Source organism: Schistocerca piceifrons, chromosome 1, assembly GCF_021461385.2.
Source record: "Schistocerca piceifrons isolate TAMUIC-IGC-003096 chromosome 1, iqSchPice1.1, whole genome shotgun sequence".
In the NCBI taxonomy this organism is placed as follows: domain Eukaryota; kingdom Metazoa; phylum Arthropoda; class Insecta; order Orthoptera; family Acrididae; genus Schistocerca; species Schistocerca piceifrons.
In genome coordinates this window covers 947,746,496-947,761,946 of record NC_060138.1, presented here as the reverse complement: position 1 = coordinate 947,761,946, position 15,451 = coordinate 947,746,496, and the positions used below count along the sequence as shown (strand labels likewise).

Genomic DNA, 15,451 nt, shown 5'->3' with positions numbered 1-15,451 from the left:
CAAAGATTGATGCTGAGTCGGAAGAATTAGTTAATACCTCAGCAGACTAAGCATCCCTTTCCGAGTTAGATGATCATGTCAGTAATGCGCCTGAAAACGAGTATTCTGATGACAGTGACGACAGTCCACAGCCTGTGCAAAATGGTGTGCAGATTCCCATTTCCAAAACTAGGAACGTTGATTGGAAGTTGCAACCACCAGCACAAGGCCGCCTACCCACTTCGAACGTAATCGAGAACACCCGATGAGTTACCTGGTAGGCAAGCTCATTTGAATGGTATTTTGTACAGCGCTTCAGAATGAGATAACAGAGATGTTAAATATTGAGGGGCAACGAGTTTATGGTCAACAATGGACAAACACTGATGATTCTGTTTTTCACGCATATTTGAGGCTCTCATTCCTTGCGGGTGTATATAGATCTCATGGGGATCTCGAAAAAAGATTGTGGAATAAGGATACTGGGCGGAACATATTTCGAGGAACAATGTCCCTTGAAACACTCTGTAAAATATTGAGTATCTGCAATTTGATACGAAACCCACAAGAGAGGAAAGACGATGTAATGATAAACTTGCCGCAATTCTTGGTAGCTGGGAGAATTGGTTAGAAGTACTCCTTAAGCTGAATAATCCAGGAGAAATTGTAAAGGTTGACGAGCAATTAGTAGCATTCAGAGGCCGTTGTTCATTCAAGCAGTACATCTAAAGCAAACCGGCAAAATATGGAATCAAAATCTGGACATTTCGTGACAGCAAATCTTCACATGTGCTGAAAGCCCAAATTGTTACAGGAAAGGAGAGCAGAGCGGCACCAGAAAAAAAAATCAGTTAATGAATTTCCTCATCTCGCCTCTGATTTTCAGGGTCAGAATATAACATGTGACACTTTTTTGCATCATACAATGTAGGACAGCTGCTCCTGAAAAGCAAACTTACAATTTTAGGAAGGATACGGAAAAATAAGCCAGAGCTTCCACGAATTATGACTAACAAGGAGTTTCATAGCTCTTCATTTTACTTTACAAATGACACTACTGTGGCCAATTATATTCCTGAGAGAAATAAGAATGCTGTACTTACGAGCACTCTCCAGCATGACAGGGAAAATAGTGACGGTTGATAAGAAGCCAAAAATGATTTTAGATAATAATCAACCAAAGGGGCTGTAGTTATGTACGATCAGCTAACAGGTACATATACATGCAAATGAAAAACCAGTAGATGGCTCATGACGGTTTTTTTAATGTATTCTTGATGTTGTTGCTTATAATGCATATGCCTTGTGGACTTAGATTGTCCGTGATTGGAATGCAAGGAAACTGACTAGAAGGAAATAGTTTTTGTGGCGACTTGGAAATTCACTTGTAGCAGAGCACTTTGCATCAAGGGAGCATTTTCTGGAAACAGAAGATTCACTGAGAATGTTAAGGAGCATACAAGACCCTGAAGGAGCACCATGCATCCCCAAATCAGTAACAACAAGAAATCCTACTGACTGTGCACACTGTAGGATCTGTCTTTCGAGCAATGATGTTTGTTTATTAATACCAAAATGGGGAATTTCAACAAAGGCGTGCAACAAATTGTAGAAAGGAATGGTATCAACAACAAGAACAAAGTTATAGTAAGTCGTCCAAAGTAACATATACGTCACTCATGGTCAAGCAGTTCGTTAATACTTCATATTTATTCATCTAGTTTTTCTAAGGTATGCATACTACCAGCAAATAGTTGGTATTCCTCATGCATTTTTCATCCAAAAGAGTGTTTACTATAGTAATCAATGTACTTTTAGAACGTGTAAAAGCTAATTTTTGTCCTAATGTCACCATGTGCAGGTTCTAGTGGGGAACGGCGACACGACCACTGTGGTGGAGCGACGGCTTCAACCTCCGGTGATAGCAACCAGGGTGCGAGTGGTGCCCTTCAGTGAGCATATGAGGACCGTCTGTATAAGACTCGAGCTGGTCGGATGCAAGAACACAGGTAAACGGAAGACACTTGTTCATTCAAGGTTTTTTTTACACGAAGGAACAATAATTCTTACTTTCTAAACACGAGGTGTAAACGCCTATACTGAAATTATCCTCCTCCCTCCTCCTCCTCCTCCTCCTCCTCCTCCTCCTCCTCCTCCTCCTCGCTCCTCCCCTCCTCTCTTTAGACAATAACATCCTTAGAAGAGAGCCGTTTGAGACATAATTTAGTTCATTTATTTATTTATTTTTATTTACCGTATGGCAACAACAGCAAACATTGACAAGTACACAAATTTTAATTTTACATATATGTCTAGTTAAGTATTTACAGATACTTTAGTTTTACTTTTTGACACTAATTTTATACACATTTTTAAATTGTGAAAATTACTAACTTCATATTACTGACTGCTTTGACTGATATAACGGCAAGTTTAAAAAGGCAGATACATTTAATCATAGTTCAATATCTAATGGTTGAAGCCGACTAACAGCAGAGGGTGCGAGGTAAAGACAACCTTGAAGATGGTGTACTCCGGGCAACGGACTGCTAAGGCAGGACGGCGAAAAGTCTACACTACCAGCAGCCTTACTAGGTCACCCTCTCAAGGCTTCTCAAGACAATAGCACAATATACTTTAGTTGTAAAGCCAAAATGCGATCCGGGAACTAGATTTAAATCTTCCGATGCAGAACATCATAGTTCAAGAACGCACTGCACACAAATTCTTCCTTACTGGTACAGAATCGTGTACACATACTTCAGGTTAGCCTCTTTGTCATCTCTACTATGTAACGAGAAGAAAATGCTGTGAAGAGTACGAAACAGAGCTCCTATCCTTGCGAACGACCTGCAACGCCCTGCTGGACTGTAATTCGTATTCCATTCATCCAGTCATTCATTCGTTCTCCGTAAGTTCCGGAACGAGTAAAATATCCAAGTATCCATAAAAATTATAAAAATGTATGTATGTGCGTATATATGTATGGTCCACATATCCTCCTAAATCACTGGATCGCTTTCAACCAAACATGGTACACGTATCATTAATTGCGTGGAAAGAATCACTGTAGGGGTAAGAACCACCTATCCATCAAAGAGAAGGGGTCTGAGTATGAAAGTGCAGTGTAGCTCATACTTTAGTCATCCAGTATATGAGAATGAGAGCATTGCACATCATTTCAAACCTTTACAGTACTTTTTGTCGTTGACGAATCCCCCGTAATAGTGAAAAAAAGTATATTGCTACCTACTTTTTCACTGTTCGTACAGTAAAAATGTCACATGAATGAATTTATTACTGATTTACTACTAACTGTATTCGTGATACATTTTACAAAGAAGTATTCATATATACCACGTAATATTCAGAAAAATTACATCACTGTACAATATTTATTTCAGGAGATAAAACGTCATAAATGACTACCGTACCAGTCAAATTTGGAACACACATCAGTTGCAGCCTGGAAAGAATTTTTGTATGATAAAAACCACCAGCCTCGTATTGGTGTGTGATAACTTGGAGAGAGAAAGGTAGGACAAGGAGCTGGACGGATACCGAGGAGAAAGGAGGAGATAGGCACAGATAGAACTAGGATGAAATGGACAGGGACAGGGAAGGGGAAAATGGACAGAGAGACAGGAGAGGAGGAGATGAACGGAGAAGAAAAAGAAGAGGATATGAGCAGAGACAAGAAAAGGAAGAGAGAGGCAGAGAGATTGGAGGAGGGGAGATGAAGAGATAGATGTAGAGGGGGAAATGAACAAAGAAAAGGAAAAGGAGGAGATGGACAGAGAGAGGTGAGAGGAAGAGATGGACACAAAGAAAAAGAGAAGGAGATGAACAGGGAGAGGGGGACGAGGAGATGGACAGGAGGAGCAGGAAATGGATGGAGAGAGGGGGAGGAGGAGATGGAAAGAGAGAGAGAAAGAGAGGTGGAGATGGACAGAGAGAGTAGGAAGGAGATGATGAGTTAGTAGAAGACTGGAATAAATATATACTCAGGCAAAGTATGGTACTCAGCTAGTACAATAATAAACGAGAAGCAGCTGTTAAAGCTAACTCTATACAGTGTTTAAGACTGAAGTATCAATTCACAGCTGTATACTATCTGTACCTTGAAGGCAGTGGCTCTATGTGCTCTTCCTTTTCGACCAAGTGAGGTGGCGCAGTGGTTAGCACACTGGACTCGCATTCAGGAGGACAGCAGCTCAAATCCGCGTCCGGCCATTCATATTTAGGTATTCAGTGGTTTCACAAAATCGCTCCAGGCGAATACTGGGATGGTTCCTCTGAAGGGGCACAGCCGATTTCCTTTCCCATCCTTGAAACAGTCCGAATTTGTTTTCTGTCTCTAATGGCCTCGATGTCAAAGTACGTTAAACTTTAACCTTCCTTCCTTACCCTTTCTGCACCGTAGGAAAGACAGCACCACTTTCCCCCGCGACCTCGCTCGCGGGTTCCTGTGTACTCCTGCGCGCAATACCCCAACACCACGCTGCAGAAACTTTGAAGTGCACAGTTCCATACAGAGATTTTCGTGTCTTTTCATAAACTGGAGGATGGGCGCTGACATAGAGCTTCAGGATTATAAATTGGAGAAGTATAAAGAAAGAATTAAAGGAAAAAGGATTCATTACAGTAAATGTTATTGACAGCTTCAAGTGGAGCCCTGAGGTGCAGCAGTTCCAAAGTGCCTATGCGCTAGCCGCCTCTCCTAGATAGGCTACATGTAACATATTAAGTCTGAAAATTCTTACACTATGTGATCAAAAGTATCCGGACACCCCCCCCAAAACATACGTTTTTCAAATTAGGTGCATCGTGCTGCCACCTACTGCCAGGTACTCCATATCAGCGACCTCAGTAGTAATTAGACATCGTTGAGAGCAGAATGGGGCGCTCCGTGGAACTCACGGACTTCGAACGTGGTCAGGTGTTTGGGTGTCACTTGTGTCTGTACGCGAGATTTTCACACTTCTAAACATCCCTAACTCCACTGTTTCCAATGTGGTAATGAAGTGGAAACGTAAAGGGATAGGTACAGCACAAAAGAGTACAGGCCGACCTCGTCTGTTGACTGACAGAGACCGCCGACAGTTGAAGAGGGTTGTATTGTGTAATACGCAGACATCTATCCAGACCATCACACAGGAATTCCACACTGCATCAGGATCCACTGCAAGTATTATTACAGTTCGTGGAAGGTGAGAAAACATGGATTTCATGGTCGAGCGGTTGCTCATAGGCACATATCACGTCGGTAAATGCCAAACGGCGCCTCGCTTGGTGAAAGAGCGTGAACATTGGACAACAGAACAGTGGAAAATTGTGTGGAGTGACGAATCACTGTACACAATGTGGCGATCCGATGGCAGGGTATGGGTGTGGAGAATGCCGGTGAACGTAATCTGCCAGCGTGTGTAGTGCCAACAGTAAAATTCGGAGGCGGTGGTGCTAATGTGTGGTCGTGTTTTTCATGGAGGGGGCTTGCACCCCTTGTTTTGCGTGGCACTATCACAGCACAGGCCTACATTGATGTTTTAAGCACCCTCTTGCTTCCCACTGTTGAAGACCAGTTCGGGGATGGCGATTGCATCTTTCAACACGATCGAGCACCTGTTCATAATGCACGGCCTGTGGCGGAGTGGTTATACGACAATAACATCCCTGTAATGGACTGGCCTGCACAGAGTCCTGACCTGAATCCTGTAGAACACCTTTTGGATGTTTTGGAACGCCGACTTTGTGCCAAGCTTCACCGAACGACATCCTCAGTGCAGCACTCCGTGAAGAATGGGCTGCCATTCCCCAAGAAACCTTCCAGCACCTGATTGAACGCAAGCCTACAAGAGTGGAAGCTGTCATCAAGGCTAAGGGTGGGCCAACACCGTATTGAATTCCAGCATTACCGATGGAGGGCGTCACGAACTTGTAAGTCATTTTCAGCCAGGTGTCCGGATACTTTTGATCACATGGTGTATGTTTCCATGTTTCCCCAGATGTATAAAATAGGTGCTGCTTACATCCTACTTGGCCGGTCGGAGTGGCCGAGCGGTGCTAGGCGCTTCAATCCGGAACCGCGCGACCGCTACGGTCGCAGGTTCGAATCCTGCCTCGGGTATGGATGTGTGTGATGTCCTTAGTTTAGTTAGGTTTAAGTAGTTCTAAGTTCTAGGGGACTGATGACCTCAGCAGTTAAGTGCTCAGAGCCATTTGAGCCACATCCTACGTGTAGCTTAGTGAGTTTGACGACTAACACCTACAAGGCGTTTTTTTGAATAAATGAGATAATACTGACATCCACACCTTTACTTTCTCAACAGAGGCATCTCCAAAATGAGCCCGTTACTGACGTATTGCGTAAGTCCAAGTCTCAATATTAAAATGACTGCCACCAGGATGCAAGTGTGTAAGTAGGCTGTTTATGTTTTCTTATTGGCAACGTTACGTAGCGCTCTGTATGAAAATCACTGGCTGTGCTGCGTGCAGTCTGTGGCTAGTTTGCATTGTTCGTCTGCCATTGTAGTGTTGGGCAGCTGGATGTTAACAGCGCATAGCGTTCGGCAGTTGGAGGTGAGCCGCCAGCAGTGGTGGATGTGGGGAGTGAGATGGCGGGGTTTTGAAATTTGTAAGACTGGATGTCATGAACTGCTATATATATTATGACTATTAAGGTAAATACATCATTTGTTCTCTATCAAAATCTTTCATTTGCTAACTATGCCTATCAGTAGTTAGTGCCTTCAGTAGTTAGAATCTTTTATTTAGCTGGCAGTAGTGGCGCTCGCTATATTGCAGTAGTTCGAGTAACGAAGATTTTTGTGAGGTAAGTGATTTGTGAAAGGTATAGGTTAATGTTAGTCGGGGCCATTCTTTTGTAGGGATTATTGAAAGTCAGATTGCGTTGCGCTAAAAACATTGTGTGTCAGTTTAAACCCAGTCACGTATATAATTTTTCTAAGGGGACGTTTTAAGTGGGATTGAGTTTCTTGTCCATGAGGACAGGACAAAAAAAAGTGTCCAGTGGAACCGCCTACATGCACACACTGACATAAAAGGTTAAATGCCTAGAAAGAGAGGAAGAAGTGAAATGAAGATTCATATGCTCAGACGGTATGTGTGTTTGTTTCGATGATTACAAAATCAGGTGAATGGACGACAAAATTGACATTACGAGCGCACTACTCTTGTCAGACCCTACCACATGTACTGACTCGACTGGGATAGCTGTCGTGCGCAATTTTAAACTCTCCTGGAGTAAGCTGGCCACAAATATTGTAACCGATCATACATACACTGTATACTGGCACTTTAATAAAGTTGAAACCAAGTTGGCCCTACACACGTGTCAGGCAGGGACTGCTTAATATCTCTGATCAAAGGAGTACCAGTGTTATGGAGACAGCTCATAGAGACTCGTGTCGTGTCTGGTCGACCGTTGTACTATAGAAGGATGCTCTCGCAGTTCTGTGTCATAAGACGTAAAAAATCAGGGCACACAATGACTGTGCCTTACCGCTTTGTGGTCAGGGTTCACTGAATCACTCCAAAGGTGTTTAAAGTTACATCTGATGTTTTACACACCACGACGATAAGATAATGCCCATGCGTATTTGATTTCCAAAACACTGGCAGACTACTTGTAAATTATCTCCCATCGGTGCCGTCATACTTGCTGACAATGGTCAGTCGAGGTAGAAAACCTGAGGATTCATCGCTGAAAGCGGTGTGACACCACTTGTCGGCAGTGTATGCTTCCCGCAGCCGTCTAAATTGTCGTGTGAACGGCTGCCTATGCGCGGGACGTTCGGATTGAATTAGTAGCGCTTGTTAGAACTGTGTGCGGGAGTCCAACGTTTATGAACAATGAAATACTGTCCACAACAAATTTGACAGAGAACGTAATGGACGTCACATTTTTAGTAGTTCTCACAGCACAAATTGCTCAAAATCCTAATTCAGAAGGACCTTTGACAACAGCAGGGTCTAAAATAACTAAGAAAGCAGTTTTAATCGTGTACTCCTGTAACGCATCAGAGAGGAAATAAAAATGGCATCACCAATCTGTCAATGAAGTAGGAAGGTGTGGCGGTGGTAGTAAGTACAAAAACACGGAATATACGAGGGGCGTTCAATAACTAATGCAACACTTTTTTTTCTGGAAGCAGATTTGTTTTCTTCTGGATTTCAGTACACCATATACACTGTTTTCAATCTCCGTTGAGCGCGACGGCATTGCGCCACTTTTCTGGGATGGCCTGTACGCCCGCATCGTATGTCTATGCTGGTCGACGTCGAAGACAACGTCTTTCTGCATAAATAACTTCCCAATCACCCACGTACTGGTTCCACGGAGTGCAACCTTCATTGGACCAAACAGATGGAAGTCGAAAGGTGCGAGATCCGGGCTGTAGACTGGATACGGAATAACAGTCGAATGAACTTTTGTGAGCTTCCTTCGGATGAGCACCCTTGTGTGAGGCCTTGCATTGTAATGGAGAAGGAGAAGTTCTTTTGCATTTTTTGTGGCGACGAACATGCTGAAGTCGTTTCTTCCGTTTCCTGAGGGTAGCACGATACACCTCTGAATTGACTGCTGCACTATGATGGAGGACATCAAACAGGATAACGCCTTCAGACTCTGAAGACCGTCGCCATGAATGTACCGGCTGAGTGTGCGGCTTTGAACTTTTTCTTCAGGGAAAAATGGCGTGGCGCCACTTCATGGTCTGCCGCTTTGTTTCCTGTTGGACGTGATGGACCCATGTTTCATCGTCTGTAGCGATGTTCGACCAAAAATTATCACGATCAACCTCGTAACCCAAATCTACTACGCACAGACTTTGTTGCTCTTCGTGATCTTCTCTTAAATGGCACACACCTCTGACTAGCCCAGCTGGTAGACGAGTGTGTCAGCACTATCAACAGAGACGTCCAGTTAAGTAGCGAGTTGTTTCATTGTGATCCCTCGATCACCTCGAATGAGAGTGTCCGCACGTTCCAACATCACAGGAGTGACAGCTGTGCGCGGCCGCCCGGCACACGGGAGATTGAGCAGATTTGCGCGACCTTGTTGCGCCTCGCCTAATGACTTACCGTGCTTTTCTTCAGTGCCGGGTCTAGTAAACAATCAGCAAATATCTGCAATGCCCTATTATTCCGCCAAAAGAAATCCAATCACAGTTCTCTGCTTGTAACGCCGCTCCGCTACAGACGTCGTTTTGAAGACTACGTATAGCGCCGTTACCTGTCGGAACTTCATGAAACTTTAGGCAATGAAGAGGTAATATTCCACGATATCCCACAGCAAGTACTGTTTCAACCAAAATTGATCTAAAGAAAAAATGTGTTACATTACTTACTGCAGGCTCCTCGTAGTTAAACATTAGTTTACTTGCCAAAAGCAGCCTAGTAACTTTGGTCGTTGTGTTATTGTAGAATCGTCATGAAAAGTAATTTTGTGACTCCAGTGCTGAAATTAAGACGTAGCAATCTTTTCTTGAAGGGAATATCTTGTCTGTTGTCTTCATATTATTTCTAAAGATAGTGCTATTTACTTGCGTCCTACGAAAAGGAGAGAATAGGTTGCGTGTATCTCAATCTTACCAATTTCAACTTAAATTCACCTCACCGAATTCAGTGAAGATATATGTCACTATTACTGCATAGATATCTCAGCGAAGGAAGTTTCTAGAGAATTTCATATATGCTATTGCTTTACCTCTTAGGCCAGTTTCCAGTATTTATTTAACTGCATCTACTCCACGAATTAAAATTTCTTTGGTTAGTTGATTGATTGTTTTGGGGGAGGAGACCAAACTGCGAGGTCATCGATCCCATCGGATTAGGGAAGAATGGGGAAGGAAATCGGCCGTGCTCTTTCAAAGTGTCCTGAAGCGATTTAGGGAAATCACGGAAAAACTAAATCAGGATGGCCGGACGCGTGATTGAACGGTCGTCCTCCAGAATGCGAGTCCAGTATGCTAACCACTGCGCCACTTCGCACGGTTTAAAATTTCTTTATCTACATCTATGAACTCCAAACCACCATGCGGTTTGTTTCTCAGCTACATATAAATATAGAAATTTTTAATAGCAGTTACCACATTGTCGATATTCTTCTACAGTGAGGTGACAAAAGTCATGTAGTAGCGATATGCGCATATACAGACGGCAGTAGAATTGCGTACACTAGGTATAAAACGGAAGTGCGTTGGCGATGCTGTCATTTGTACTGGGGTGAATCACATGAAAATCATTCCGACGTGATTATGGCCGCACGGCAGGAATTAAGAGACTCCGAACGCGCAGTGATAGTTGATGTTAGGGAATTTCGAGATCCACAGTATCAGGAATGTGCGGAAAATACCAAATTTCATGCGTTATCTCTCACCACGTACAACGCAGTGACCGACGGCCTTCACTTAACGATCGAGAGCAGATTCGTTTGCATAGAGTTGTCAGTGCTAACAGAGAAGCAACACTGGGTGAAATAGCCGCAGAAGACACTGTGGGACGTACGATGAACGTATCCGTTAGGACAGAGCTTTGAAACTTGTTCTTAGCGCTCTATGGCAGCGGACGACCGAAACGAGTGTCTTTTGCTAACTGGGCGACATCGCGTCATGCGTCTCTCCTGGGCTCGTGATCATGTCAGTTGGAACCTAGACAACTGGAAACAGTGGGCTGTTTCAGATAAGTACCGATTGCAGTTGGTAAGAACTGATGGTAGAGTTGTAGTGCGACGCAGGCCCCAGTAAGCCATGTTGTCAACAAGGCACTGTGCGAGCGGATGGAGGCTCCATAATGGTGTGGACAGTATTTACTGGGTCTGCGAGTCCCACTGAACCGATCAGGATCTGGTGATCCAACTGAACCCATGATTGAGTGGAAATGGCTATGTTCGGCTACTTGGAGACAATTTGCAGCCATTCATGGACTTCATGTTCCCTAACAACGATGGAATTTTTATGGTTGACACAAATGTTTGCGTTTGGTTTGAAGAAAATTCTGGGAAATTCTAGTGAATGATTTGGCCACCAAGATCGCCCGAACATTTATGGGACATTATCGAGAGGTCAGTTCGCACACAAAATCCTGCGCTAACACTTTCCCAAGTATGTACGGCTGTAGAGGCAGGATAACTCAGTATTTCTGCAGCGACTTCCAACGACTTGTAGAGTCCTTGTGACGTCTAGTTGCTGAACTACGCTGGGCGAAAGGAGGTCCGACACGATATAGCGAGGTACCCCACGACTTTCGTAACCTCAATGTTTGTTAGTTATCTAAAGCTTGTGCAATGAATCGCTAGAGATCTCAAGTTGTCTTGATGTTCGCCAGACGTGCTTTGGAGAGTGTGTGTGTGTGTGTGTGTGTGTGTGTGTGTGTGTGTGTCATACAGGCGCACGTATCTCTATGTTCCGTAGATCGACATCAATATAAACATATCGTGGGATTGCACAGTGCATCTTTTGTATGTGTGCTGTTTCATTGCTCACAGTTCCAAAGTCGATTGATTCGATGGTTATGTGGATGATTTAACACCGTAATCAGTAACATATAGTTCATATAAGCAACAAAAACAGATGGTTGGAGTAAAACATACATACATATTGATACGGAAAAGTTGCCTCAAATATAACTAAAAAGATCTATACCAAAATTGCAACCGCGGTACTTTCGCATATGAATCGTAATTCAGTTAATAAAGTTTCCTGGAATATCGTTTCTATTTATTGTTAACTTTGTCATGCTACCCATAGTCTCTACGTCCTTCCACGTATTTGTATTCCAGCAGACAGTACCTCGTTACCGCCACTGCGAGTTTACAACAGGTGTCTGCACACGGGTCAACAGCAGTTTTTTTTTAGTATCTGAACTGGGCATTCCGGAGAGTTTAACTTGAGCACATACGAAAAATGCATGACTGCACACACGCTGCGCCAGGCACTAGGCACCCTTGCGTTTACCTCGCGTGTTGTGACAGGTCTACACCGTCCTGTGAAGCTGAGGTGATACAGTGCGTCATATTTATATCATCGACTGAGGTACAGGTGAAACGTGTGGTGTTTATTTCACAAACGTTTTACTCTTTTAGTTTTATTTTAAAAAAACTTGTATTATGATAAGCCGTAAATGACTTTCAGCAGACGCTTTAGCACAATTACTGCAAACGTTTGTGAATTTTTTGAGATGCTCGTTAGTTCATTTAACTTGTTAACTTTCGAGAAAGTTTCAGTGATACATTCTGCACGCATTAAGAAGTGAAAGAAAATGTTTTACATAACCTATTGTTCATAAGAATGTGCAATATGAGTCCTAACATACAGACAAACGGCTATTAACAACAAACGACCTGATTCTAACCATTCATATTTATTGATGCCGGCCGCTGTGGTCTAGCGGTTCTAGGCGCGCAGTCCGGAACCGCGCGACTGCTACGGTCGCAGGTTCGAATCCTGCCTCGGGGATGGATGTGTGTGATGTCCTTAGGTTAGTTAATTCTAAGTTCTAGGGGACTGATGACCACAGTAGTTAAGTCCCATAGTGCTCAGAGCCATTTATTGATGAAGTATGCTACGAAAAAGGAGCTAAATGCAAATTACCCAAAAATCCATTTTTCCTGAATTAATATAGAAGCTCTACGTGCTAATCACTAGCCAAGTAGACATCTTCTAGATAACAGCTCAATTCATCATGCAATTTGTATAACATTTATTCATCGACAGAAATGACCGCTCCTGTTATTCTGTCTGTAAACTCATTTATGTCTCAAGTTAAATGGGGAAACGTAAATACAATTCTTCATGTATCACTCAAGGAAACGTTGCATAGAACCAGGTTTAGAGATACTGGAGGCCAAGATGACACGACAGTGGGTCCCGCGCGTCTTATCCAGCGTTGCGTTAGTGTGTCACTAACAAGTTGTCGTACGCTACTGTACTAATGAGACAGTCTCATCCTCCTGCTCCATTGGCGGATGTAATTACAATAGCCCTTTAAATATATGTTGCGTTGATTTTCAAATTATAGATATAGAGCACAAATCAGACATTAAATGGCGTAAGAACGAACGTCAATATGCAAATATCTCATATAATAAAACAATTGCAGAATGGAATTTCCTAATAGTAGAACTGTGTTCCTTACAGTTGGAGTAATAAGTCGGGCGTAGATAGTTGAGTTGGTTAGGGAATTGCATTGGAAAGGCAAAGGCCCGGGTTCAGGTCTTGGTCTTTTATTTATTTATTTATTTATTCACTGCTGTTTTTATTAAATGCGTAGCCTTGTTATCTAAAACGGGCTGTAATCTACACAATATTTGTGAAAAACTTCGGTTATACAAGTTGCGTAGTTTTTATAACCAATTAGCGGCTTAAAAAGAAATAACTGTACTTATTATACTAAGAACTAATGAAATATAATCAGAAAACAAAAACTAATAATCAAACTTACTTATTTAAAACGAACTACTTTATGAACAGAAAACAAAAGAAGGGCAATCAGACCTACAGATGCCTGTCACCAGCACGCTGGTTAGATGAGTAAGTGTCTTGAATATAACTTCACGTCTTCTCATATGCTAGCAGGAATTGGTTTACGACAGCCATAGATTCATTCTGAAAAATGTAGAATACGCCAGTGAAATGCAGACGAGACAGCGGCGTTCTTCAATTGAAGCATAAGTTCTCTCTGCGTAAATTGGCAATAAACAATATCTACAGTGCTATCGTACATTCGGTAATAGATGGGATTTCATCATTTAATGTCTGTTTGATGTAATAAATTAGCAGCCATACCATCGACTGCTACTGGATCAAAGAATGACATATTCCTAACAAGGGTCGGAAGTCGGAACTATCAATTTCAGTTTGCGGTCTTTTGCTGAAGCACTTCTGGAACAATCTGCAGTTCATTCTTATATGGCTGCGGAGTAATTCAGTAAACAGATTTTGTCTTGTGAGGAAAGTGGTAGTGTTTAATCATCTTTTTATCATTTAGGCAAAATGTTCTCTCTGCGTTTTTGTGACTGGCGTTTATTAGTGAAGTGAAATGTAGTTCATTTCTTTGTTGTAAGCCGCAATAGTAGCGAAAGAAAGAGTGTCTTTTTCAAATTTAAGACTGATGTTGATTACTTACCTCACTTCACTAATTAAAAAACTTTGTCTCGGCTGCGGCTGAATAGGTTTGGCGAAATGTCAACAGTTTGCACAACCTATTTTATAATTCTGACTTTTTCACACTCCTGATGTGTGGTAAAGATGTGCTTCACAGCAGTTATTCCTTACAAATTTATTTGTCTTTCTTCTTCTGACAAATCCTTCGTTAGCTTTTCTTCTTGCGTCCTTGGTTTGTCAGGATGTACGTATCAGTGTAAACACATGTAAGTGCTAATAATGATTTATTTCGATTAAGTAAAGACTATTGTTTTATTGTTTCTTAACGTCTCTTTAATTTGTTATTGAGAAGCTTCTAAGTAAAAATATGGGTGAGTCTTGTTGCATGACCGCAAATTATCATCTTGGACGATGTTTGTTTAGCCGCTACTGCGGCCATGTGACCGAGATAAATATGAATTGTAGTAATTGCCTAGAACCTCGATATCGTTGGTTAAAAAGATCTCATTGTCCAGGATCGATCAGTTCAGCGCATTTGAGATATTCCAAATCAAAGTGAGGAGATCCGAAACGTATTACCCAGTTACCGACAAGGTAGGGTGACAAGGCGTCCCGTTAACAGGACTGTCCTTTTTTCGTTCTTTATCCCGCAAGATATTCAGGGGACGCCAAATGTCCCGTTTTTTCGTAATCAGCAGTAACCGTGCCCTTTTTGTGCGTTTTTATTTATTTTTACGTCAATTTTGCGTCATAGACATGGTTTTTTTTACATTTTCATGAGTCTTACTTTGTTTTGAACGCGAAGTTGGAATAAAGAAACATTATTTTGGTCACATGAGGAGGAGAGTTGTGAATAGAAAACTTTCCGTCATCACCCTCAGTGACAGTGACTTACGCGTGAGCTTCGCGATTCGCATCAATCATTTTCCACGCGGAAATGACGAGCGGATGTTACAAGTTTTCGTTGAAGAACGTTACACTCAATGCTTTGTAGTTGTGAATTCGCTACTCACCGTTAGATGACATTTGCAGTGGATGCAACGGACGCGATGTCTTCGGACTGTTACAGACAACAATGGGAAGTAGCCGGCAGTTCCAAGAATGGGTTCGGCAAGCTCGCCTTAGGGCGCACCCTCGTCTGTTGTTTGCTGTGCGTGAATCTAAATCGTGTCCGTTAGTATGAAGAAAATAATGTTGTCTTTCTCGAAAACCATGAAATAGAAGTTCCCTTTCTCGAAGGAAACCACGAGTACTGAGGTAGAATGTACATTATGTCGTTTAGTTTTTCTATTGAACATGGAGGACATGCCGATATAACGCAGCACATAAACAAAAGGAAGCACCTATTA

General features: G+C 42.4%; 1 protein-coding gene across 3 annotated transcripts in view; it reads left to right on the top strand.

Annotated features, from left to right (window-relative positions):
- The window catches only part of LOC124804854 (discoidin domain-containing receptor 2-like), a 923,862-nt gene that overhangs the window by 704,957 nt on the left and 203,454 nt on the right, over positions 1-15,451 (top strand). For all 3 annotated transcript variants that reach the window (XM_047240882.1, XM_047240630.1, XM_047265604.1), the window contains exon 5: positions 1,841-1,988. In XM_047240882.1, the coding sequence (XP_047096838.1) occupies positions 1,841-1,988 (148 nt within the window). The remainder of the gene's footprint in view (positions 1-1,840; positions 1,989-15,451) is intronic.